We start from the raw sequence: 25,712 nt of genomic DNA on the forward strand, positions 1-25,712 counted from the left end.
CGTCACCCACTAAGGCTTCTCCGCGTCTGGGCGGCCAAGTGGGTCTAGGTGGGCTCGGGATGGCGGGGGCCTGAGCCGCATGGGACGGCCGGGAAGAGGCGAGGGGGGCCGGCAGCGCACGCAAGTCGGCGCAAAAGACGGTAACTGGTGGCGTCCCTGGCAGGAAGGCGGAAGCATTTGGGTTTTTAATTCTCCCCAAGTCCCCACAAGATTCCGTTGCTGCCCTACATTTCCCCTTTGCTCCACATGGGGAGTTTCCGATTTCCCTTCCTCAAAACTCAAGCGGCCGGCTTCCTCTTACCGCCCCCGTCCTGCCGCAGCGCCCGCCTCTCAGCGGCCGCCGGCTCCCTCCACAGGTCACGCACCGGAGCCCCCGCCGCGGCCCCGCCGGCCCGCCCCGCGCCTTTCCTCAGCGCGCTCCTCCTCCCCGTCTTTCTTTCCTCGTCACTCCCCATCCGAGCCTCTCTACTCTCTCAGCTGCCTCCACTACCTCCTTCCTGCCTCTCCTCCCCGGAACAGCAAGAAGGTGCGGGAATGAGAGGGGGGCGTGTCCGGGAAGCCGGGGCGAGGAGGCGCGCCGGGGCGCCAGGGCTCCTCCGACACGCGTGGCCGTTCTGAAGCAGGCACTGCGGGTGGGGCGCGCCGACGGGGAGCAGGGCTTGAGGTCCACTGGTGCTGGAAGGCGCGCAGGCCCGGGACCACCTCGCGCCTGACCTTATGGGGCTTTGCAACCGAAGTAGTTCTCAGAGCCACCCCGCACTAGGAGGGACAAAACAAACGTGGTTGCCACGGCACCGCACTCAAGGTATCGCGAGATTTGAAATTAGCCAATGGAAACCGGGGAAGAGGAAAACGTGGCACGCACCTAGGGGCGGTGCCGGTAAGGGTCCCTCCCGCGTCCACCCCTTCCCCGCGGGCCAGGCGGCGGCCGCGCGCAACACGCTCGACCCTATAAAGGGCGCTGGGCAAGGCGCGCGCTCCACTCAGCAGAGGGCGCCTCCGCGAGCCGTGCCGTGCGCTTGCGCAGTGCGGACAGCTCCCCGCCCCCGGCCCCGCTGCCCCAGCCGCCAGCCGCCCTCAGCCGGCCGGCCGGCCCCTCCTCGGCCCCGCGCTTAGCCTGCTCGTTGCCCCGCAGCAGCCTCCAGCCAGGTCTACAGCAGCATGTTCAGCTGGGTGAGCAAGGATGCCCGCCGCAAGAAGGAGCCGGAGCTCTTCCAGACCGTGGCCGAGGGGCTGCGGCAGCTGTACGCGCAGAAGCTGCTGCCCCTGGAGGAGCACTACCGCTTCCACGAGTTCCACTCGCCCGCGCTGGAGGATGCTGACTTCGACAACAAGCCCATGGTGCTCCTCGTGGGCCAGTACAGCACTGGCAAGACCACCTTCATCCGGCACCTGATCGAGCAGGACTTTCCCGGGATGCGCATCGGGCCCGAGCCCACCACCGACTCCTTCATCGCGGTCATGCACGGGCCCACCGAGGGCGTGGTGCCGGGCAACGCGCTCGTCGTCGATCCGCGGCGCCCTTTCCGCAAGCTCAACGCCTTCGGAAATGCCTTCCTCAACAGGTACCCCGCTCTGGCCCTGGCGGCGCGAGGGCTTGCCGGGCCGGGACCCCACACCCGGGGCGCGACCCTCCTGCGGCCGCCGACCCTACCTCCCTTTGTCTCCGGCTGGAGACCGTGGGTGACCACTCCCAGGGACAGGGTCCCTGCCTCGCCGCCTCGAAGACGCTCTCCAGTCCCCCGCAGGGTCTGGGAGTGGCCATCGCGGGTTCCTCAGGCTCCTGTTGCCCCCACGATCTTCCCGGTTATCAGTTTAACTCCCAAACCCTCTCGCAGAACCCAACCCCACTTTGCGCAGAACCAGGGGCGGCACTCAGGAAGCTGAGCCATTACTGCCCTCCTGTTCTTGGTCTCCACCTCCTTTCTTAGCCTGTATGCCCCTAATTCATTCAAGTCACCCCCCTGGGGAGTCTGTTTCTTAAGTATCCTAGGAAAACCCTGCCCCTTCCGGTATGGTGTCGGGTGGTGATGTGTAAGAGGGCCAAGGAAAGGTCTACCTTGGCCAACTGACTTTGGGGCTGCTCCCTGCAGGCAAGGGGCAAACGTGGCAGGGGACAGACTTCACCCCAAGACAGCTCTTATGGTCAGTGCTGCTCCAGCGGCTTCAGGAGACCAGAGCCCTGGGAGCCCCGAAGTGAATTTTAGGCTCCAAGTCCCCCTGTAGACTCAGTGGGAGCGTCCTTAACCTACTAGGGCCTCAGTTTCCTCCGTTAAATGGGTGAGACTTGCATCCTCCTAATTAGAGCCATCCTCCAGCTCTCCCTCCGCATGGCCTCACCTCAACAGAGCGCACCTCTCTCTGAAGGAACTCCAGGCATCCTGCCCCCACCCCTAGGACTGGTGCCACAGGCCCTCCCAGACCCTGCCCTCCTGCTCCCTCTTTCAGGCAGTGGTGAGGCCACATGCCTTTGGAGTCTGAAGTCTGTGTCAGGGGAAGCGCCTAAGAAGGAATCTGAACCCTGCCTGCCAAGTCTCCGCCCCTGGTGATCACATTCCTTTCCAGACACTGTCCAGTGCACACGCGGGCTGCTGAGCCCCGCCACTGGGGCCAGGCCTGTCTGCGTCCCTGACATTTAGTGTCTTTGCCTGTTCCAGCCTTCTTAGGCTGTCTTTCTGATACTATGCTGATGGTGTTGGCTGTCAGGGCCCTTTGGGCTGAGGCTTGTGAAGGGTTGGTCCTCTTAGCCATCCTCTGAGGTACAATACTTGTGTTTTAGCTTAGTATCTGCCTGAACATAGGCTCAGCCTGTAGGTGGGGCTGCCCTTCATTCTTGTGAGAAGCGGGGCTCCCGCACTGGAAGGGCCGCTCCAGAGGTCTGCTCACAGGCAGAGCTCTGGGAGTGACAGGAAAGGTGGCTGTTTTGACCTTTGTTGTCCATAGGTCTTCACTTGATTGTGAGGGCCAATCTTTTTTGAAAGGAGAAATAGCACTTGACCCATTTTCTGCCTTTGGAAGCCTAGAGTTTCAGAGTGGAGAGGATCTTAGATATCATCTCAGCAGCCCCACCTGATCAGTTTCCTGAGGCTCAGAGGGCCCAGCTGATGTGTCAAGGTCACCCATTAAGTTAAGCTAGCATCCACTGCTGCTTCTGCTTGGAAAGAGGACAGCTCAGGAACCCTGGGTCAGAGATAGGCACCTTGATGGCGTGTGGACCACCAGTTCCAAGAATCACGCTTTCCTGTCCTTCTTGCCATCACCTCATCCCGGCCCAGACTGCTAACAGCCCTGCCAAGGGGGCCTTACCAGCCACCGCCTGGGCCCAAGCTGTGTCAGGATGTGTGGTGCACAGGGTGACGCCTGCCAGGGAGGGCACAACAAAAGGGGCTTTTCTGTGGCCAATACAGCCTCTCCCAGCTCTCTTAAAGAGACACGTTGAGTCATGAACTTGACTTTCGGGCCTTTTTCCGTTGAGTGGCTGCTGTAGGAATGTAGTCAGATAGAGCAGAGTGAGGTAGGGCATGGTCAGGGAGTCCTGAGCCCAGCTCGGTGTGGAACCAGCCCTCCCACTTGTAGAGCAAGATGGAGATGGAATGAGGTTCACAGTATCTGGACTGCCTGTCACACTCCCTGGGTTCAGCAGAGTATCCTGTCCCCATGTCCTGCAAACATTCCCTTGCTCACCAGGTTCCCTTTACGGGACTTTTTTATGTATGTTATTTCTCAGAGCCAGCTCTGCTTCCATTCCTTTGCTCCTGTCATCCTCTCTGGTGAGTGTCTTCCTGCTCAGGAACTCCAGCTTGGGCTCACAGTGACACTGGGCAGGCGTGCTCTGGGCTGGGCTGGTGAGGATGAGGTCCAAAGTCTGCTTGCCTGGCAGGTCAGCTCGTTCTGCTCTGTTGCATTTGCAGAGAGCACTTCTCACGCTGCCCGGCTGCCCCCAGCCTGTGGGCCACTGAATGCTTGGGGGCTGGGGCTATAGGACAGGCTAATCAGGCCCAGGCCTCCCATCATTGGAAGGTTAGCTTTGAGCCTGTATCCTACAGACAGTGGGTCCATATTTCCTTTCCTCACAATACCTTTCTCAGAGATGTTTTTAAAGGATCCTTTTCTGTGTTCAGTAAAGAATTGCTCTCAGTTGAACCGCCCCATGCTGTTCTGGGCTCCCCGGAGCCCTGTGGAATGGAGACCCTGCTGCCAAGCGCGCGCCCGCACACACACACACACACACACACACACACACACACGCCATCACCACCACCACCACCACCCCTCCCCCCCAGGTTCAGGCCTGTCTGCAGCTTTGTTCTCAGCTGGCTTTGACTTTCAGAGATTGGTCTGTTTGTACTTCCCTCTCCGCCATCAGCCAGCCCTTGCGGTGCCCCCAGCTTTTACCAGTGTTCCATTGCAGCCCCTTCACCCAAGCAGCTGGGTCAAAAAGGGAGGGCTGGCCCCAGCAGCAGTAGGCCATCTCTCTTCAGGGTGTGGAAATTCAGCCAAATGGCTGGAAATTCTCTAATGGGATTATGGGGTCCCCATGTCAGGCTGCTGTTTCCCTTCTGAATTGACTGGTGGCCTAGGCAGGGAAACTGTCAGGATGGAGTCCTCACGGCTCCCAACAAGTCAGCAACTTGGAAGTTGAACTCTTGAACTCTGGAGGGAAAACAAGCATGAGAAAAGCACTGCTGTGGGCCCTCTGGAGACCTCTGGCTGTGTCTGCAGTTGAAGGGGGTGAGATATTGAGGGCTTGCAGGTATGGCTGCACGGTGGAGCATGTATTTAGCATGTACATAGGCCCTGGGTCTACCATGCCACCCCCCAAAAACAAGATTTGTCCACTTTGCTGGCCACCCAAAAATCAAGATGATAGGAAACAAGAGTCCAGGGTGGGAGCGGAGGACCGGAGCCCTCCCCTGTGGCGTCGGGAGCCTTGAGGACTCTGTCCTGACAGCTCCCTGGCTGTGCTCTTCTGCAGGTTCATGTGTGCGCAGCTCCCCAACCCAGTCCTGGACAGCATCAGCATCATCGACACACCTGGGATCCTGTCAGGAGAGAAGCAGCGCATCAGCAGAGGTAAACAGGCCGACCTGGCCCCATGACAGCCCTATCTACTATCTTCGATGCTGCCCTTGAGGCATTTTTTAAAAAGTGTCCACGTGAGGGAGCACGAGCAGCTTTCTTCTTCACCTCCCAATGTTCAGATGACAAAAGCCCCTTCCCCTTAGCAGCAAACCCGCTGAGGCATGTTGGTTATAGGGAAGGTGGGGCTCCAGGCCATGCAGTGAGGTGGGAGGGAACTGGCCAATAGCTGTGCCCAGGTGGCCTGGTCATCACTGCTGACACCTGAGGAGCAGCTGACCCTCTGGGGCTCATGTGGCTCAGTTTGCCTTTAGGAACTTTGCCTCCCAGCAGGACTGAGCCCGCCAGGCAAAAGGAGAAACTAGCAGAACCACTTCGGGGCTGCGGAAATTGTTTAAATTTGCTTAGTGCTTGCTAGTCAGCAGCCTTGTGGGGGCTGTGTACTGAGTGAGGGCCTGAGGTTTTCCTGCTGCATACTAGTGCTCTGGGCCCTGTTCTGGCTGTGTTGCCTCTTCTCCAGGTTTTGCAGTGCTTTTTCTTCTCCCCATTTGGTACCGGGAATTGAACTCAGGACCTTGCACTTGCCAGGCAGGTGCTGTGCCACTGAGCTGTATTGTTGGTCCTGCCATGCTTTTTGAAAATCTGATTCCAAGTGATTCTGGGTCAGGATTCTGCTCCTGCCTCTCTGTAGAAGGGAGGGCCAGAGTCTCTTCTGGGGCAAGTGGAACTTATAACTGCAAAGAGAAAATAAAATAGCCTCAGACCCAAGGAGAGGTGGAGGACCAGGGGCCAGGTTCACTTATCACTAACTCGTATATGTTTTTGTGTCCCTTGCCCTCTGGACCGCCCTGTTGGAGGGAGCCTTGCAGTTGAAACCAGCAATCTAGGATTTGGGGTTCTGTTATAGCTGAGGGTGTCAGGCCTCTGTGGTGTGTCTGTCTTTCTGTCTGTCTTTCTCTTTTCTTTTTTTTTTGTACTGGAAATTGAACTCAGGACTTTGTACTTGCGAGGCAGGTACTGTGCTGCTGATCTATACCCCTAGCTCTCTCTCTTTCAGTTCTAGAGATTGAACTCAGAGCCTGAGAGCCTTTGGGCTGAGCTAGATCCCCAGCTCTTTGTTTAGCTTTTTATTTTGAGACTGGCTGGGCTTGAACTTGCGATTCTCCTGCCTCAGCTCCCAGAGTGTTAGTATTGTAGGTGTGTGCTACTATACCCAACTCCTACACTCTTGCTGGGCTGTGGACCCTGGCCAGTGTGGCGTGCTAAGTTAGAGCACACGGGGAAGTCTGCCTCCACTCAGGATTAAAAGCTGAGAGTTCAAGGAAACTGATTTCAGGACCCCTTCTAACAAAGCCAGAGCCAGTTTTCTTCTTTCTTACTGCTGCTGTTGTTCCTACCTGGTGTTTATAAAATGCCTGATAAGCCAATGCTCTGTCAATTGCCAGTGCAAGGCCAGACAATCTAAATAAGTTACTCTTAAAGTGCTGTTAACAGTAAGGGGCCGTTTCTCAGCCTGCTGTGAGCTGAGGAATCCTGGCTTTCCTATCAGGCCTATAGAGGAGGCCAACAGATAGACACAGGCCCGTGCAGCCTTGGATAAGGAACAAGTGCTCATCAGAAGAGGCTTATCTTGCCAGAATGCCCCTGCCTGTGTGGTGTTTGAGGACTAAGTGAAGGCATTGGAGGGAAGAGGTTTGGGGTTCTTGGGATTGCTCTTGACTCATGAAAAGGAACTTGGCAGCAGCTATTTTCCTTGTGTCCGAGGTTCCCCTGCTGCATTGTCTGCTACCCCAGTCCCGTTCTTCAGAGCTTAGCAGGCTCAGCAGCTTAGACTGTCTCTCTTGCATTGGGATCGCTGGCCCTGCTTGCTGGGGTGCATCCCTCCCCCGCTTTGTTTCCTGTTGGGAAGAAGATGTGGCAGGGTCTAAACTGGATCTCTCTGGGACAGGGTAACAAAGTAATGCTTCTGTCACCTTGGCAGTGAGTTTCCATGGGGCAGGAAGACACCAGGATGCCAGGCAGCACCAACCTTCAGGTACCTTGATACATGAGGAATGGGCCAGCAGGAGATGCCGAGGCCCTTTGCTTGGCCCTGCTCTGCCTGTGGGGAAGATGGAGCCCTGCAACCAGGTTCCCCATCTCGACAGAAGGCCTCCCTGGCCACATCCTTGCAGAAGGGTGCCGAGAGGTCAGCGTGTTGCTCTGACTAGAGGAGGGCTTTTGCTGGGAAATAGCAAGTTCAAACCTATTTTTTCAGACCATTCCTTTTCTCCATATCTCTAAAGATCCTGCTTTTATTTGTTTTTGGTACCAGGAATCGAACTCAGGCCCTTGCACTTGCCAGGCAGGGGCTGTGCCGCTGAGCTATATCCCCCGCCCCATTTTTATTTTAATTAATTCAAATTCATTTATTTTTCTTTTTGGTTTCTTGAGGCAGTCTTGCTGTATGGTCCAGGCTGGCCTCAGACTCGAAGTGATCCTCCTGCCTCAGTCTCCTGAGTGCTAGGATTACAGGCATTGGCCACCATTCTCAGCTAAAGATCCTGGTTTAAATGTGTCTTAGTAAGTGTTATCCACTTGGGGGTTGGGGCTGGGAGTGTTGCTTTTGTGGTTCTAGGGATTGAATCCAGGGCCTTATGTATGCTAGGCAACTATTCTACCTTTGAGCGGGGGGATCTTTTTAAGACAGGGTCTCGCTATGCAGTTCAGGCTGGCCTTGAGCTCACTTTGTAGCCCAGGCTGGTCTCAAACTCGCAACGATCCTCCTGCCTCAGCCTCCCGAGTGCTGGGATTACAGGCGTGTGCCACCACGCCCGGCTTAACATTGAGTTATATATCCCAACCCTGAGTTGCCCAGTATGCTCATTATTCTCTTACCTGAGCCTGTCAAATTGCTAGAACTACAGGCATGCACTGCTGCGCCTGGTTTGGAGTGAGGCGTTTGACCATCAGGAGAAAGGCTGTTCCTTGGCACCTGTTGGAGGTGCAGGCTGTGGACTCCAGAGTGGTCACTGTCAGGTAGACATAAGAGGAATGGACTTCGCCTTCTCAGAGACCCTACCCATGGGTCACACACATGTGTGTGGCCCTGCCCAGCAGAGGAAGTCAGAACAGAGCAGAGTGTTCCAGGCTCCCTTGGCTGGTGGCATGGAAAGCAGGTGTTTCCCTCACAGAAAGATAGGCCCAACAGGGAACACAGATCTTGGGATCTGCGCAAGCGGCAAAAACATTCCTGCAGAGACCACTTTGTATGTTTGCGTTGCTAATGACATTTGCTTCCATCCCCAGCCCTGTCTGCTTGGCCCCTCCTGGCTTTTTTTTTTCCCTTTTCCTCCATGGTCCTAATGTGTGCAGGAAATACTGCCAGGAAAGATAAGGTGGGGCTGGTGCAGGCCCCGTGCCATCTGGATGCCGCCCTGGGTCTGCTGGGGACCTCTGAGAATTTAGGAAAGAAGGGTCTTCTTTTGGGGTATCAGTATGCTGATCTTCTGAGTGACTTGACAGGTAACATTCTCCTGTGGCAGCAGAGAAAGGTGGCCTGTGAGAACAGTGTTCACTCCTGAGTGCTGCCCTGCCTGTGTGACTGATAAAGGGCCTTCCACACGGCAGCTAGGGCCTCACAGGGCTGGTCCCTTGGCTCCCAGGGCGATGATGACCTGCAGTCACGGTGGTGCCTGGGAGTGGGGTGTTCCCATGTCCCTCCTCCAGGAGGCATGCTTAGGTGCCTGCCTGGCCGCTGTGCTCCCCACCACCGAGCTGAGCTGTAACTCATGCCTCAGTTTGCCCCACAGAAATTCTGTCAGCAGAGGCGTGGCAGCCCCAGTTTGGGTTAGGAGGTGGAGACCTGGCTGATAGGGACTTCCTGCTGGACTGCCCTGTCAGCTCAGCCTGCTCAGTGTCACAGCAGCTGCAGCTGTGCGGAAGCCACTGCCCTTCAGAGGAGGAAACAGGCTGAGGAACATTCAGTGATGAGCCCCAGATGACACAGGCCAGTCAGAGGTGGCGCCAGGATTCAAACCCCTGCTGCGGCTGTGCACACACCGAAGGGTAGCCAAGGTGTATGAGGCCTGGGTGCCGGGGTCAGGTAGACCTTTGTTTGCCCCTGCTGGTCATGACTGTGCAGGACTGAGCCCCCTTGAAATGCAGAGGCTACCCTCAGTTCCTCCCAGCCAAAGTCCAACTCTGTGTCCAGGAATAGACCTAAGGCCTGGGGCTTGCAGCAACAGTGTCCCTGACCCCTCCTTCCTGCCATCTATGTATGGAGAGGCACACAGAGCCCTGGCCTGGGCCAGCTGGTCCCCTTCGATCTCACTTGCCTTTTGGCCAACTGGCTCTGGTTCCCCGGGCTCTGTCTAAGCTCTCCTGACCCACAGTGGATCAGGCTTCCCTTGCCGAAGCCCATCCCTTCAACCTGGAGCCTGGTGACCACAGATGGGGCTGCACTATCCCTGTGCTCCCCTAAGCCAGTCTTCCTCCTGCTGGCTGCTCCTGGGAACCCACCCCAGCACCCTCCAGACCAGGGTTCCCAGGTATTCTGCAGACCAGGGGTGCTGCAGGGAGCATCAAGTGCTGTGTCCGTCAGAGAATATCAGGTTAAAATCTCAGGTCACTCTTGGAGCAGCTGGGTGGCCCTATGGAGTTGCTGTAACCATGGGGCCACATCACTGTGAGAACAACAATACTAGCCTCTTTGGGTTATGATAAGAACTTGCCTGTACCAGGTTTTTGCCCAAGTGGCTGGTACGTACATAGTTAAGTGTTCAACAGATGTCAGCTGATTAGCAATAGAGACCAAAAACTCCAGTTTCCCAGGCTTTGCTGTTTTTCTGAGTAACATCCCAGAATGATCCTTGGGGTAGCACTGACTCGGCCCAAGTTTCCCTCCAGATTCCAGAACCGCCTCTGGCGGCCACCTTCCCCTCCTGGTGCCGCCCTTCTCCGCCCTGGCCCAGCAGGCTGCCTTGGCTAGCACTGCCTGTGGAGGCGGCGTACCAGGCTGTGCCGGCCTCCGCACCTGTTCCCCAGGCTGTGCACAGTGGCAGGATCTGTGGCAGCTGGCCCAGGCGCCTGCACAGTTTCATTTATATTTGGGGTACGAGGTATTCTCAATGCCTTAAAAGCCTTCCTTGCCTACATACCCGTCAGGAACCGAAATACAAATCCCACTAGTAAATGCAAGCAAACAAAGTGCTCACAGGTGCCACATGCTCCCTCGACCCCCTCCACAGCCTCTGAGGTGGAAATTCCTCTTGGTACAGAGAAGGAACTGGGACCTGAGGCTCCAAGAGGACAAGTGGGATGCTAGGGGGGCCCAGCTGCCTGAGTGAAAGGTTTAGGTTAAAATGTGGCCCTGTTGCCATCTGGCTTTCTCACAGTGTCTTGTTGCTTTGCCGGGGTGGGGCAGGGTCTTAATGTGTAGTTCAGGCTGGCCTCGAACTCCAGATCCTCCTGCCTCAGCCTCCTGAGTGCTGGGATTACAGGTGTGCATCGTCATGAGGCCTGGACCTTGTTCCTTTTTTTTGAGGTCAGGTGTAGTGACCACTACACCTACGTGTGGGAAGGTCAGCCCTTTTTGGGTGTCTGGCTCCCTGAAGTAGCCATGTACTCCACAGTCAAGATGAGAAATCATTCCCCTGGCCCGAAGTTCCTATGCCACTTTATAGTCGAGCACGCACAGTGCCAGGCAGCTCAGTGACATTTGTCCCCAGTGCCTTCTCCAGAATGTAGTCCTAATGAGATCATCCAGTCCAGAGCCTTTTGGGCCTGTCTTCTTTGACTGAGTCTGATGCTTTGGAGATTGTCTGTGTGAGTGTCAAGAAGCCCAGCATGGTAGTACACACCTACAGTCCCAGCTACTCAGGAGACAGGAGCAGGGCAAGACCAAGGCCATTTGGGCAACTTAGTGAGACCCTATCTCAAATTGTAAAAAAAAAATTTTTTTTTTTTAAGTTTTTTTGTTTTGTCTTTTTGAGACATGGTCTCACTCTGCAGTTTAGGCTGGTCTTGAGCTCACTTTGTAGCCCAGGCTGGTCTCGAACTTGCAACGATCCTCCTGCCTCAGCCTCCTGAGTGCTGGGATTACAGGCGTGCACCACCACGTCTGGCAAAAGAAAAAAATTTTAAAGTCTGAGGATGTAGCTCAGCGGTAGAGTGCTTGCCTAACAAGTGTGCAGCTCTGGGTTTAGTCCTCAGTACCCCCCGCAAAAAAAAGAGAGAGAGAGAGCTCAACTATTCACTCTTGTTTTTTGGGTTTAAAATACACTTACTTTTTGTGGTGCTGAGGATTGAAGCCAGTGCCAAGCAAGGGGTTTACCACAGAGCTGTGTCCTGACCCAGAGATTGGTCCCTTTTCCTTTTTGTCCCTGGGTCACACCTCACATAGCAAAGACACCATTGCTCTTCTACCCACCTACCAAAGGGACTTGGCCTGGCCCCAGCTTGGGGCAGTTGGGCGTAAACCTGCTATAAACATTTGTGTGTGGCGCTCAGTGTGGATACAGGCCTCATCTTCCTGGGTAGATGCTGGGCTAGCCTGCGAACCTCTGAGAATCTTTCCTTTGGGCTTTGGCATGGAGGTCCTGGGGGTTCTGGAGCAAGCCTCAGGGTCCACCCCATCCCAGCTCCTGCATCTGCTCTGCACTCCTGCGCTCACTGCCATGGAGCTGTGTGCTGGGCTTTGGCAAGAAACCCTGAGGCCCAAGCAGCTCGAATGGCAGGAAACAAGAGTTGGAGGCAAACCCTCCATTGTTTCGTGTTCTAGAAACTTGGGGAATGTGTGAAGCAGCTTTTCCCCAGCTGCTGCAGCTCCCTGCATTCTGGAGGGGGCCAGGATAGGGTGGGGTGCATCCGGTGGCGTCTTCCACCTCTGGACTGGTGGCCTGTTAGGAAGGCCAACTGTAGGTGGGCAGGTGCACCTGGGAGAGTCGGCCATGACAGCAGGCCGGGCTAAGGGAGTACTGCTCGGCTTCCTGTCCCAAGGCCCCACAGCGAACTGGCTCAGCCTGGCTGCCAGAGCAGCTCTTAGCTCTCCTTCCCCTACTTCTAGGACTCTCCCCGCCCCTTTCTTTTCAAATTAAAATACACCTGCTGTATAAGATTTACCATTTTATACCCCCTCCCTTTTTGAAACAGGGTCTTGCTATTATATAGCTCAGGTTGGCCTTGAACTCACTGTAGTCCAGGCTGGCCTTTAACCCATGACAGTCCTCCTGCCTGAGCCTCCCAAGTGCTGGTATTACAGGCATGTGCCACCAGCCTAGCTCGTTTCACTCATTTCTAAGTGCACAGTTCAGTGGTTGGGGACACTCACATTGCTGTGTGGCCATCAGTCCCGTCCATTCCCAGGACTCTCCATCTTCCCAGGCAGAAACTGTCCTGGGAATGCTAGCTTGTGCAGCCCAGCCCCTGCCCCCTGCCCTTGTGGCTGCCCTACTCCCTGTCTCTGCAGTTGTCCTCCTGTGACAGGCTCGTTTCACAGAGCATCACATGTCTGATCCCAGGTCTTTCTGGGCCAGAGCTTATTCTGGTTCATGGCCCCTCACCAGAGGCAGCCCCATTTCTGTGTCCCTGGTGGGAATCAAAGTGTCACTTGCCTCCCCTCCCCGACTCTCCTACCCCATCCCTAGGTGGAGCTCACCTGCAGTGCCCTGTCCCACAGGCCGCTGTTCCCTCTCGCCCAGTAGTGGCACCTTCTGCTTTTGCTGCAGGACTGCTGTTGGGCCTAGGGGTGGCTACCTACACCTGGCCTGAACTCTGGCGTGTCCCAAAGCCTGAAGCTTGGTTGCCTTGAGCAGTTCGTGGCATGCTAAAAGCCACATTCTGCACTTCTCACTCACCTAGAACTCCGAGCTGAATGGCAGCTGCTTGGCCACACCCGCCAGCTGCACCTGCCACCTGTGAGGACCCAATATGCTTGATGGTACCTTGTCTTGGTCTCAGGCCGTGTGGGGTGCCTCTGAAGTCAGCGAGGAACCCGTGACCACGTGGCACAGGCCAGAGTGCTGTGACCTTTCAGGGTGTTCTCAGCCAGCCATTGTGTCTCCCTCCCACCAAAAGTCCGAGGACTTTTCCATCATAAACAGGAAATTTCATTCACCTACAAAAAATGGACTTAGCTCCTTTTCTTTGACCCCAGTGTAGGTGTTGGCCAGGAACTGGGACTTTGGTGGCAGTGGGAGCAGGGTAGCCCAGGGACTCCTCTGCCTTTCTCTTTCCCTCCCCCCAGTCCTCCACTGGGTGGGGCTTGGGATGTCACCTCAGCTCCCCAGGTGCTGTCCTGACTGCTAGGCCAAAGCCAACATGGCTGGTGAGCACAGCCCACTGGGGCGTGCCTGTTCCCAGGAACTCAGTTCTGGCATCACTGCCTCTCCAGCTGTGTGAATTAGAGTTTTAGCAATGGTGAGCAAAGGATAAATAGTCTGACAGGGAGAGGGTGGGCCTACCTTTTGCTGAGTGAGGAGCCCTGCTAGTTTTGAGTCATTGCTTTTGCCTTGCTGACCTGTGTTCCCAGAGCCAGCCCTGAGGCCCCAGGTCAGCTGGGGTGCAAGCCTGTGGCCCCAGGGCAGTGGCCATTGCTCCCAGCTGGTTTCCCTCATGCTGTTGGCTTTTTCCTTCTGGTTTTCTCCTGACATTTCACTCCCTGGGTGTCCACTCCCTACTCTTGGAGCCAGGGTGCCTGTGGGACCTTATACCTTCAAACTATAGCCTGTGATGATGACTGGCAGCTAGCGCAAGTGACCTGGCACTTGCTTGGCACTCCTACACTTGAGCACAGGATGCCTGGGATTCCTGGCACCCAGACTGCAGGCTGGAGCCCCTGGAAGGCAGATTGAGGTCCAGACCCCTTTCTCTGCTTGGTGGCCTATATCTCCCTGGGTTCTTGGGCAGGAAAGGACTATAGATCACAGCTCTGGGTCAGCACAGATGTGCACAGTCCCAGAAGCAGTGGGTTTAGAACTTTCCTTATGTTTTAATGAGCTGCCTTCAGCACAGGGCCTGGCCTCTGACCTCAGCCAGGCCAAACACCTGTCGGCCCTGGTTCCTGACCAGTGACTAAGTCCCTGGCTGCCCTGGGAGCCCTGCCACGGATGCTGAAGTTGTTTGAGTTTTACAGATGGAGAAAGCATAACTGAGAATTTAAGAACGTAGAGTCGAGAGTTGAGCTAGACCTGGAGCTGAGGCCCTAGCGCTCTTACGTCAAGGCTAGGCACCCATGGCTTTAAATTGTATCATCTCTGAGGCACACTTGACTTGAGCTGGCAGCAGGAATGGTGTCTGACAGGCAGAGCATCAGGGAGTGATGACTGTTTAGCTTAGCACCTTGGGAGTGGCTGCCTGTAAGACAACTGGGCTGGGACTCTGACTTCCAGGAGAGGGCTTTTCAGATGGGAGCCAAGAGCACCTCAGGACCAGGCCACGCTGTTTCCTGCATGTGATGCATGCAGCAGAGCTCATGAGAGGGAAGGTGAGGGCTGTCCTCCATGGGCCCAGCTCCTGCGGTCCTTGCTTTCTTTCCTCTGTAGTCAGGAGGATGCATGTCAGTCCCATGTGTGGTTGGACAGCTGAAGCAGGCTGTGCAGGGAGAGAACTAGCTGATATCGGGGCTCTTCCCTTAGAACTGGCTTTGTTGCTCTTCTCTGGAGCCTGATTGCTCTCTGGGAAGCAGGGGTAGCCTGGAGCCTCTGCATAGCAGGGGAAGAGCGAGCATGGAGACTGAGCCCAAAAAAAAGGGAGCTTGTCAGATTCACCTAGAGAAGAAATAGCAGCTTGGGGGCTGGTGCCCAAACTCCCCAGACTATAGGCCATTGTTTTCACATGATTTAAGCCAGGTACCATTTATCAGAGAAATCACATGCCCTGGCTATATTGAACATGCAGGGTTTTTTTTTTGTTTTGTTTTTGTCTTTTTTGAGACAGGGTCTCAGTATGCAGTTCAGGCTGGCCTTGAGTTCACTTTGTAGCCCAGGCTGGTCTTGAACTTGCAACAGTCCTCCTGCCTCAGCCTCCTGAGTGCTAGGATTACAGGAGTGCACCACCACACCCGGCTAAATACACAGTTTTCATCTTCAAACCCATCATGGTTGCTCCAGCTTCTGCTATTGCATCTGCATTCCAGTCCTCAGGGAGAAAACCACAAAGGGCACATACACTTTTTTTTTCTTTTGCCAGAGGGAAAAATGCAGTCTTTTTTTTTTTGGTTTGTTTTTTGGTTTTTTGAGATAGGGTCTTGCTAATGTAGTCCAGGCTAGCCTTGAACTCACTATGGACCCCAGGCTGGCCTCGAACTTGCAGCCTGCTCCTGCCTCAGCCTCCCAAGTGCTGGAATTACAGAGTGCTGGAATTACAGGTGTATGCCATCGTGCCTAGCTGAAAATGCAGTTTTAAGCTGGAGGCCATGGATCTAGCCAAAACTAAGTAGTTGTTTTATTATGGGGAAATTCCAGTTAGTCCCTGTCACAGTTGGCTTGGGTCATTTTCATTGGTTGACCTTGATTGAACCTTAATTGGTGGTGGGAAACAGCATAGAATAGTGTTCAGGGTTAGAGTCTGTCTAGTTCAGCCACTTTGTTTTAGGAAAGTACTTAACACTCCCAAAAGGGAAGTGGTTTATAGTACTTTGTGGGCTGATTATAGAGCAGAGACCAGCAGACTTTTTCTGCAAAGGTCAGAGAGTCAGTATTGTCAGCTGTGCAGACCTCATGGTCTGTGCAGCAACAGCTGAACTCTGCTGTTGTGGACAAAAACAGCCACAGACATACAAATGAGTGGCTGTGTTTCAATAAAGCTTTATTTGCATAAGCAGATGTGGTCCAGATTTGGTCCCTGAGCCATACTGGGCAGCCCCTGTGGTAGGAAATAAGTGAGATTCTTGCAGAATAAGGAGCCTGGCATGCAAGTACCAGTGCTGCTGTCTGAGGGCACACAGCTCACAGCTGGCAGCACCTACAGCCACCTCTGCCCACTGTACTTCTGAGGCACCTCTTCCTTGCCCAACCCAACCTGCAGTGTGGGCCTTGTGACTCCTTTCACGTGGCAGATGGGCCAGGGCCGCATGCTGTACAGAAGGAGGGAAAGGGGGGTGCCGGTGGCCCTGCCCTGGCCTATGGTGCTGTTTAGGAGCTGATCCCTCCATGCCCACGCTCAGCCCTCTCTTTCCCCCAGGGTACGACTTTGCAGCCGTCCTGGAGTGGTTCGCAGAGCGGGTGGACCGCATCATCCTGCTCTTCGATGCCCACAAGCTGGACATCTCTGATGAGTTCTCTGAGGTTATCAAGGCCCTCAAGAACCATGAGGACAAGATCCGGGTGGTGCTGAATAAGGCCGACCAGATTGAGACGCAGCAGCTGATGCGGGTATATGGGGCGCTTATGTGGTCCCTGGGCAAGATCATCAACACCCCTGAGGTGGTCCGTGTCTACATCGGCTCCTTCTGGTCCCACCCACTGCTCATCCCAGACAACCGGAAGCTCTTCGAGGCTGAGGAGCAGGACCTCTTCAAAGACATCCAGTCTCTTCCCCGAAATGCTGCCCTCAGGAAGCTCAATGACCTGATCAAGCGGGCCAGGCTGGCTAAGGTAGACGGGACAGGGCAGGGCCTGGGGATTAGGGACTGGCACTTGGGGCCTGATTTGCCCAAGACCCCTCCCGCCAGCTGCTGCAGAGCCGGACCTTTGTGGCCATCCCATGTGCAGAAAGTGCTTCTTCCAGGGCTCACACCACCTATATGGTAGAAAGCTTTGAGTGTGCAGATAGTTTAGAAATGCCAAGCAGGAAGTTACCAAGGAAGCAGCCCCGGAAGTAGGGTGTGGTGGGATGTGGTTCTGGGCCTCCTGACTTCCCCTCCAGAGTTTGTTGCTGAACACTGGGGACATGTGGAGAGTGACACAGAGCCCTATAGGAGCATCGCCTAGCCTTTGGGGAAGGCAGAAGGCGCAGATGAAAAAAAAATATTAAATGTTTGTGTCTTTGCTGGGGAGACCCAGGTGCTACAGAGGCGGGCAGTTGGGGAGGCCTCAGGTGGGAGAGCTGCTGTTTAAGCTGGGGCAGGAAGTAGCTAGTGAAGAGATGGGCAGCGGCCTGTGGCCCAGAGAGAACACTGGGTGCTTAAGGCTGCACCCCATGAAGTGGCAGCGACCCACACAAGCCTTGTAAACTGCCTTTAGCTGTTTGAGAGTCCAGGGCCCTTGGTGCCTGGCCAAGTGCTTGAATGAGAGCCCTGGGTGCCAGGGCTAGGGACAAAGATCAGTGGCACAGAGGGACAGAAGGCAGCTCTTTGGGAGGCTGGCTTTGGGTAGCTGCAGGAGTCCTGGGGTTGGAGGGCCCAGCACTGCTGGGTTGCTGCTTTGCACTGGAAGGTTTGACATCAACCGAGCAGTGGCTGAGTTAAGACATTTGTACCTTAACGAGGTGTCCAACTGTTCCCTCGGACACTTAGCACAGGATTTTAAGAACAGGCTCTAAGCTGGGGATGGTAATACTTACCTGTGGTCCCACTTACTGGGGAGGCTCAGGCAGGAGAATCCCTTGAGCTCAGGAGTTTGTGGTCAGCCTGGATGACATAATGATGATTCCCCATCTGTAAAGACAAATGAAAAGCTAGGCTTTGGCTGTGGCTGCCCCCTGAGGCTGGTCAAGCTCAGCTTGTGAGAACCGCTGTGTCAGCTGAGGGCAGGTTAGGGCACACCACGTGTCACCCACTCACTGCAAAGGGCAAAGTGTTCCCAGCTGCCTGGGACACACAGAGAAGGAGGGGCAGACACCTTGTGGGTGTTCCAACTGCGCGGGTAGCTGTATCTGTGGCCAGTGACACAGTCACCCCAGGCTCCTAAGTGGACAGAGGGCTGAGGAGGGCGCTTCCTGCATAGGTATTGCTGCCGCTGTGTTCGTAGCCACCAACCCCGGGACCGCCAGGTGCTGCACACTGTCTCAGGGCCAGACTTAGGGCTGATCCTTCATCCTTGGCCACTGCTATCTCCTCTTCCTCAGCACAGGGCTCATGGTTCCCCGGCAGCCTGGTTCCCTGCCATGACTGAGCCTCAGCGGGCAGTGCCCCTGGGGCTGGAGCTGTGCACACACCTGCCCACAGCCCACTCCTGCTCTGGACAGTTTTTATAGCTCACTCCCCTTTAGATCCCTGCAGCCTTCCTGCAAGTAGGGCCGGGTCTGAGAAGGGAGCTGTGAGCAAGCCCTGAAGGACCTAGAGTGGCTGCAGAGAACCACCCCGCATTGGTGACACACACACCATGGAATGGAACTGTCAGTCCGAGGGCACTGAGTCACCAGGCCTGGAAAACCCCCCGGCCTCCAGCTCTCCCACACCTGCCTTTCCTTGGCTTCTTCCTTTTCCTGGACTGAATGACTCGCGCTGGGCTCTGCTGGGCTGGGATGAGTGGGAACTGGCTGTGACGCGCCCACCACAGCATCCTGGGGAAATCCTAGGTGGAGGGGTGCTCCCTTTGGAGCACCTAGCTGCTGCCTACCCCTCCCTCCCCCCCCCCGGCACAGCAGGAGGTGAGCCTGGCTGGCCATTCCTTGGCAGGGCAGAGAGGTTGAGGGCTGGCTGTCCTGGGGCCCCAGCTGGCACAGAGGGGACATGAAATGAAGAGTGGGCCGCCTGAATGGAGAAGAGCCTGAGCGAGGCGTGGAAACTTAGCCACGCACAAACCACACACAGCCACAGGCAGTGGGATGGCGCCCTGGCCAGCCTCCTGATCCCACACACATTTGAGTCCTCGGAGCCTGTAGATTTGGGACTTCATGGATCTGCAGGGAATTATCTGGGCCGGGGGCCTGGCCCGCCTTTGGGAGCCCTGGGTTCCTGTCGGGCTTCTGTGTTTAGTGCCAGGCCAGGCTGCTGAGCCTCCCCTGGGCGAAGCTAAATTGTCCGAACCTGAGGCTTAGGCGAGGGTGCCGAGGAGAGACTGCCCCACAGCAAGTGGCTTCTTGTGGGCAGGCTGCACCTTGCTGATCCTGCATCATCTCCGTGACTCATGTAAAGGATGTCACTGTCTTGTTTCTTTTTTCCTTTTTTTTTGTTTTTTTTTGTGGTGGGCATTAAATGCAGTGCTTTCACACTGAGCTACATTCCCTACCATCCAGCCCTTTTATATTTTATTTTGAGACAGTCTCAATAAGTTGCCCAGGCTGGGCTTGAACTTGTGATCCTCCTGCCTCAGCCTCCCAGTATGCTGAGATTATAGGCCTTTGCCATCACATCTGGCTTCCATCCTCTGTTTCAAGGGTTCTCCCCTCCCCTCCCCTCCCTTCCCTTCCCCTCCCTTCCCTTCCCCTCCCTTCCCTTCCCCGAGGCAGTGAGATGTGAGCCTCTTATTAGCATCCTGTGTCCTCTCTTCAGCTATTGGGTTCCTGGGTGGGCAGCAGCAGCTCTGAACTTGACCCCAGCCCTTGCACTTCTCTGAGCCCAGGAAGTTAGCAGCAGGCACCATCCACATCCTCAAGCCCCGAGCCAGCCCCTGACGCTGCCTCACCCTGTCACCACAGGTCCATGCCTACATCATCAGCTCCCTCAAGAAGGAGATGCCCAACGTCTTCGGTAAGGAGAGCAAAAAGAAAGAGCTGGTGAACAACCTGGGGGAGATCTACCAGAAGATTGAGCGGGAGCATCAGATCTCCCCGGGTGATTTCCCAAGCCTCCGAAAGATGCAGGTACAGCCACAGGGGCAGCCCCAGCTGTGTCCGCTGTGGCCTCAGGGCATGAGGAACACCCAGGGCACTGGCTCCGGAGGGAATCCCGGCCCCGTGGGGTGGGCCTCTCCAACAACTCTGAGTCACCTGCCCCACAGTGGCATCATCCCTGACCCAGGCTGTGACACTGGAGCGGGGAATGTGGTGACTCAGCTGTGGGGAGGGTTGGGCCTCGTGCTCTATGTCCTATGGGTGAATTTTTGCCACAACCCTGCAAGCAAGGGATTCGTATGACCTCAGGCCCTGGGGAAAGGAAAGGGCGAGGGGTGGGAAAGCAGCCCTCTGCCTGGCGTCTAGGAGAAGCTGCCACCCAGCTCTTCTCCTCTCCTCCTCCCTCAGGAGCTCCTGCAGACCCAGGACTTCAGCAAATTCCAGGCCCTAAAGCCCAAGCTGCTGGACACGGTGGATGACATGCTGGCCAACGACATCGCGCGGCTGATGGTGATGGTGCGCCAGGAGGAGTCCCAGATGCCCTCCCAGGCTGTGAAGGGTGGTGCTTTTGACGGTACCATGAATGGGCCCTTTGGGCACGGCTACGGCGAGGGTGCTGGCGAGGGCATCGATGATGTTGAGTGGGTGGTAGGCAAGGACAAGCCCACCTACGACGAGATCTTCTATACGCTGTCCCCCGTCAATGGCAAGATCACAGGCGCCAATGCCAAGAAGGAGATGGTGAAGTCCAAGCTGCCTAACACTGTGCTGGGCAAGATCTGGAAGCTGGCCGATGTGGACAAGGATGGGCTGCTGGATGACGAGGAGTTCGCCCTGGCTAACCACCTCATCAAAGTCAAGCTGGAGGGCCACGAGCTGCCCGCCGACCTGCCCCCACACCTCATCCCACCCTCCAAGCGCAGGCACGAGTGACGGGCCGCCCGGGGCCACCGCGTGACCCGCTCGCCATCTGTGTGCCTGCCCAGGAAGACCAGGGCCTGGAGGAAGCAGCTGGGGGAAGGGAAGGGTCACCGTTTTTAAAGGTCCATAAAGACCGAGCACTGTTTCCTCAGCTTGAATAGGAGAACCACCATCTTTCTTTTTAGGCAGTTCCTGGGCCCAGCTGGGGAGGCAGGGGTGACGCTCAGATGTGAATGATGGAATTTTATGCACAAGAACTCTGGATATTTTTAATATATACCGTTAGAGGCAGCCTTCTTTCTTGCCGCCTCCTCCTGTGTTGGACAGTCCCACGAACACAGCCTCTCTCCTGTCCCGGCCTTTCCTCCTGTGCGCTGTCCCTGGCGGGGTGGCGTGAGCAGCTGTGGCGATCCTAGGGACGCCGAAGGCTCCTTCTGGCAGCTGCCCCCCAGAGCTATTTGTAGACAGGAGCCCAAGCTGCCCCTGTTTGTCTCTTCTGTGTGCGTGCTAAGGCTCTCCTCGAGGGAGGGTTTCCTTCCCAACCCAGCTCTGCCTGGGCTTGGGGTGAGTCGTTTCTATGCGTCTCCAGCCACTGGGGCTCCCCACACTCATGCCCCACCCTTTCCTTGCACACCCCAACCCCAGCATCCCTTCCGGCAGTGCCCAGCCACCCCCGCTGTCTCTTTTCAGGGCTGTGGAGAGGAGAGTGTGTCTTCCAGAAAAATGTATAAGCTAGGTCTTCTGTACGGTGACACCTTTCATACTTGACCAGATTTTCCAGTAACTTCGGACCACTCATTCAGAAGCTGTGATTTTTGCCTCCCCTTCCCCTCTTGCCAGCCTGTGGGTGGCTCCATCCGGGAGCCGTGAAATGTGGGATATGCACGTAATGCGCCACTTGCAGCCCAGATTTGCTCTCTGGCCAAGGAAGGGTGGTCACCCCTGCTCCTGCCTGATGGTGTCTGAACTATAGCCTCTCACCTCTTGTCCAGGGTACCTGATGCCCCCACCTGGGCGGGCAGTGGGTTCCTGTGACTGGGGGTGGTTTGGCGCTGGTAAGAGGAAAACTGTGGCTCTGGCCTGGGCCTGGTTTTCCAGGCAGTGGGGACCAGGAGGAACCTGGTCCCTTCCTTCTGCCCTCACCCTGTTCCCTACCTTCCCCCACCCCTGCTGAGCAAAGGGGGGCACGAGGACCTTAGCTCAGCCCATCAGCCCCCAGCCTGAGTAGTAAGCCAGAGCCAGCAAGTGCTCACACCGCACAGCTGCGGGGAGCTGGGTGCCGCTGTGGTCAGCCGAGAGGGCAGGGCAGGCGTCGTGCCAGGGCAGGAGACAGGCCTTGGTCTGCACAGCGGGAGCACCAGCTGGCAGCCTGCTTGCTCCCAGCCCTGCACCTGCAGCGCAGTGGGGTCCAGTATTAGAGGGTGGCAGAGAACATCCACACCAGACTCGCTGTTGAAGGTGCGGCAGGGGCTTGTTCACACTCTTTGAGGGGAAGGTAACAGACTAAAGACTGTTTTCTTTGCATTAAAAAAAGGTTTAACTGTGCTGATGCTGACTCCGGGTTCTCAGTTGTTTTTTCCAGGGCCAAGAGTCCAGAGCCCTCCCCTGTCAGGCCCTGTGGGGGCAGAGCACTTGGAGGGCCAAGATGCCAGCAGGGCAGATTGGCAAGCCCGCCAGGGAGAGGTGGCCATCCCTTGCTGGTCACCCTCAGCTGTATAGCAGGGGCCACCTCCTGTTAATATTAGCTAGGTCTTCCAGATGGTTATAGGGTAATAGTGATCCCCAAAGAAGTGCAGCCCCCTTCCCTTGGGTGGCTGAGCGAGAGTAGTTTATTTGAGAGAGCTAAAGCAGTTGGGAGAAGTCATAACTGAGGACCGGGTGGGCCTTGCTCCCACCTGGGCTCCACCCAGCCTCGGGGGTCTGGGTGGGCATCCATGGGGCCTTTGGCAGCAAGATGGTTGGCATCTGGTCAGCAAGAGTTTCTGTTCTGAAGCTGGGCATGATGGTGCACGCCTGTAATCCCAGCACTCAGGAGGCTGAGGCAAGAGGATCGTTGTGAGTTTGAGGCCAGCCTGGGCTACAAAGTGAGCTCAAGGCCAGCCTGAACTGCATAGCAAGACCAGTCTAAAAAAGATACACACACACAGAGTTTCTGTTCTCCAGAGCCAGCCTGGTTCCATGCTTGTCCCAAGGGACTTAAAGACAGAAGCATCTCTCAAGACACAAAGCAGATACTGGCAACAAAGTGCACACAGTGTGAAGGGACCTGTCAGGGCCAGCTGATGTACAGGGAAGGGTGACAGAGTGGAAGTGACAGGCCCACAAAGGTGCTAACTAGAGGTGGCAGAGACGGTATGAGCCAGTGTTTATCTCCAGGGTTTGAGGACCCAGTGCGGTGCTCTGAGAGCCCAGCCACTGTGCCGACACCTGGCTTGTGACTGACCCCCAGGATGTCACAGCCCCTCTGCCACACAGGTGCTTTCTGGGGGTTCACCTGGAACCTCAGGACCCAGGCTGCATTCTCCTTGTGTCACTGTGAAGGAGCCTGAGATAGGAGGGTGCAAACATGATGGCAAAGGAGATTCCAGTGCAGATCTGTCTAACACCAGCCCAATTTCCACTATTTCTCATCAAAAAAAGCACCCTTTAAAAGGAAAAATAGCCAGGCGTGATGGTGCACACCTGTAATTCTAGCACTGTAGAGGCTGAAGTAGGATTGCCCTGGGTTCAAAGCCAGCCTGGGCTACATAAACAGATTAAAAGCTAGCCTGCACTACATAGTGAGACTCAAAAAAGGGCGTGGAGGGTGGGGATACAGTTTAGTGGCACAGCACCTGCCTGGCAAGCACAAGGTCCTGAGTTTGATTACTGGTACCAAAAAACAAAACAAAACAAAACAAAAAATGATGTGGTGGCACACACCTGTAATCCCAGGATTTGGGAGACTGAGGCAGGAGGATTATTCCAAATTCCAGGTGAGTCTCAGCTGCATAGGTAAAGCCAGCCTAAATTATAGTACATAGAAAGACCTTGTTTTGAAAAAATGAAAAACACAAAGGCAGGTACAAATAGCATCTCGAGTTTGAGGCCAGCCTGTGCTACATCATGAGACCTTGTTTCAATAAATAAATAAAATGCTGGGCATAGTGGCCCACACCTGAATCCCAGGACTCTAGTAGGCTGAGGCAGAAGAACTGCAAATTTGAGCCTAGACAGCAATTTAGTGATTTAGTGATACCCTGCCCCAAAAACTTCAATTTTTTTTAAGAGTAAAATGTATTGGGGGAAAGGAATGGAAAATAGGAATAGCTTCTGAGAGGCGAGGTCCCAAATGAGTTGCCTCAAAAATATTTTTGAAGGGCTGGGGATGTAGCTCAGCCCAAAAGCCCTGGGTTCAGTCCCCACTACCACTGAATGAATGAACGAATGCATGAATAAACAATCAAAAACAAGCTTCCATCTAGGTCCGGTGGTGCCTGTAATCCCAACACTCAGGAGGCTAAGGTGGAAGGATTGACAGTTTGAGGCCACCCTGGGCTTCATAAGGAATTTGAGCGAAGCCTGGACCGTAGAGCAAGATCCTAAGAAAAAAGCCCAAAACAAAAAAGCTACCACCACCCTCAAAGTGTAGCCATCCTCAGGTTTGAGAGGCTCACAAAGATGAAATGCTGTCCCTTCTGCTCAGGATGCCAACAGCCTGGGACAGCAGTGACAGCTTGCAGGGAAGCTGCAGCACTGTCGCTCACGCTGTCACCAAAGCCCCTGAGAAAACAGGACCAGGAGCTCTGTAGATGGGGAGTGAAAAAAAAATGGGGGTGAGGGGAATGGGCCACCCCCACTGGGGTGCTCCACCTGTAGGGGGCCCTGGGCACACAGTCCACTCTCAGCGCCCACCCCTCGACCGGGGCGAACTCCTGGAGGCTGCCCAGAAGGGGCACTGAGCAGGGTGTGAAGGGGAAGGGCAGGGCAGCCGCTGCCCCGCCCCCACTGTGGCCCAGCCCGGTTTGAGTCTGACAGGGTGAAGTCCCCTTCGGGCTGTCATGGGGGTGTGGGAAGAGGCGGTGGATGTGAATAAAAGCGTGGCCATGTGTCACTTCCATCCTGGGGGAGAAGACCCCCTGAAGAGGCCCGGCTGGTCAGAGGAGGGGTGGTTGTAACCTGTACCCTGAGTCCTGGAGTAAGAACTGTCTAGGACCCAGAGGGCAAAGAGCCCCCGCTGTTCCAGCCCTACTCGGCAGCTGTGTGTTGCGCTAGAGTCCCCGTATCAGCTCATTAGGAACAAACTACACTTCTGCTCCTCAGAACACAAGAAATCAAAAAGTCTACTCCAGGGCCCTGTTCTTATCGCAGCTGGGCGAGTCACAGGACTGACTCAAGGCCGGCCAACGGGTGGAGAGACTCCGGGCCACTACTCCTGCCTTCTGCTTCAAAGTCGCCACCTTGGGGCCCGGGGTGTGGCCCCCTGGCAGAGTGCATGCCTAGCACACATGAGGCCATAGGTTCTCCTCCCAGCACTACGAATAACAGTAATGTCACATCAGCAGCTAGAGTAACACCCAGAGGATGGTTGTGTGCACACAGCCCTGGGTTTTCTGTTTTTGTTTTTTTTGTGTGTTTTTGAGACAGGGTCTCGCTATGCAGTTCAGGCTGGCCTTGAGCTCACTTTGTAGCCCACAGCCTGGGTTTGAATCCCTCCTCCGCTACTTGCTGTGGTTCAGCTCCGCCTCCTGAGCCTTTTTCCCAGTCCCAAATTCCTCTCAGAGGCTGAGCCTGAGGACGTCCACCTCAGCCACCTCCTTTGTTGAGCACCAGGGGTGGCTAGTCAGGTAGGGGAATAAGGAGCACTACACCCCACCCAGCACCCAGAACAAAGCAGGAGGACCCACCCTTCGGTGAAACAGCCTGCAGACTCAGTGGCGCCAGTGGGCCAGAGGGGTGGTGGCTGAGGGGGCTTGGGGCCTCGCTTCCTGTGTGTCCAGAGGGACTGGTAATTGCAAAACCATGCTGGGCTGCAGCTTAGCAGTGTGGGAGCCCATAGGGCGGGCTGGAACACCACAGGGAACAGCTTGGAAGGAAAC

The 25,712-nt window shown here is 55.6% G+C and overlaps 2 protein-coding genes and 1 long non-coding RNA gene across 3 annotated transcripts in view; 2 read left to right on the forward strand and 1 right to left on the reverse strand.

The window, feature by feature from the left end:
* On the forward strand, window positions 1-22,183 carry Ehd1 (EH-domain containing 1). The gene is made up of 6 exons (XM_005384552.2): window positions 1-140; window positions 1,136-1,565; window positions 4,976-5,073; window positions 16,240-16,652; window positions 19,579-19,743; window positions 20,122-22,183. Exons 1-6 carry the CDS (start codon window positions 80-82, stop codon window positions 20,644-20,646), a joined length of 1,692 nt encoding a protein of 563 aa, XP_005384609.1. The 5' UTR covers window positions 1-79; the 3' UTR covers window positions 20,647-22,183.
* Window positions 147-1,162, forward strand: LOC102026759 (translation initiation factor IF-2-like). Its single transcript, XM_005384551.2, has 2 exons — window positions 147-526; window positions 764-1,162. Exons 1-2 carry the CDS (start codon window positions 247-249, stop codon window positions 1,114-1,116), a joined length of 633 nt encoding a protein of 210 aa, XP_005384608.1. The 5' UTR covers window positions 147-246; the 3' UTR covers window positions 1,117-1,162.
* The window catches only part of LOC106148459, a 12,794-nt gene continuing 3,740 nt past the window's right edge, over window positions 16,659-25,712 (reverse strand). Inside the window, exons 2-3 of the long non-coding RNA XR_001233910.1 lie at window positions 17,560-17,653; window positions 16,659-16,797 (exon numbers count right to left, since the gene is read on the reverse strand). This is a non-coding gene — a long non-coding RNA (uncharacterized LOC106148459). The remainder of the gene's footprint in view (window positions 16,798-17,559; window positions 17,654-25,712) is intronic.

Source organism: Chinchilla lanigera, unplaced genomic scaffold (assembly GCF_000276665.1).
Source record: "Chinchilla lanigera isolate Chin_1 unplaced genomic scaffold, ChiLan1.0 scaffold00021, whole genome shotgun sequence".
NCBI lineage: Eukaryota > Metazoa > Chordata > Mammalia > Rodentia > Chinchillidae > Chinchilla > Chinchilla lanigera.

Bases quoted from the DNA above. Each gene is read 5' to 3' on its own strand.
- Ehd1 (XM_005384552.2), top strand. From the start codon at position 80: ATGGGACGGCCGGGAAGAGGCGAGGGGGGCCGGCAGCGCACGCAAGTC. The intron at 5,074-16,239 runs GTAAACAGGCCG...TCTTTCCCCCAG, and splicing joins GAAGCAGCGCATCAGCAGAG to GGTACGACTTTGCAGCCGTC. The intron at 19,744-20,121 runs GTACAGCCACAG...CTCCTCCCTCAG, and splicing joins CAAGCCTCCGAAAGATGCAG to GAGCTCCTGCAGACCCAGGA.
- LOC102026759 (XM_005384551.2), top strand. From the start codon at position 247: ATGGGGAGTTTCCGATTTCCCTTCCTCAAAACTCAAGCGGCCGGCTTC. The intron at 527-763 runs GTGCGGGAATGA...ACCCCGCACTAG, and splicing joins CTCCCCGGAACAGCAAGAAG to GAGGGACAAAACAAACGTGG.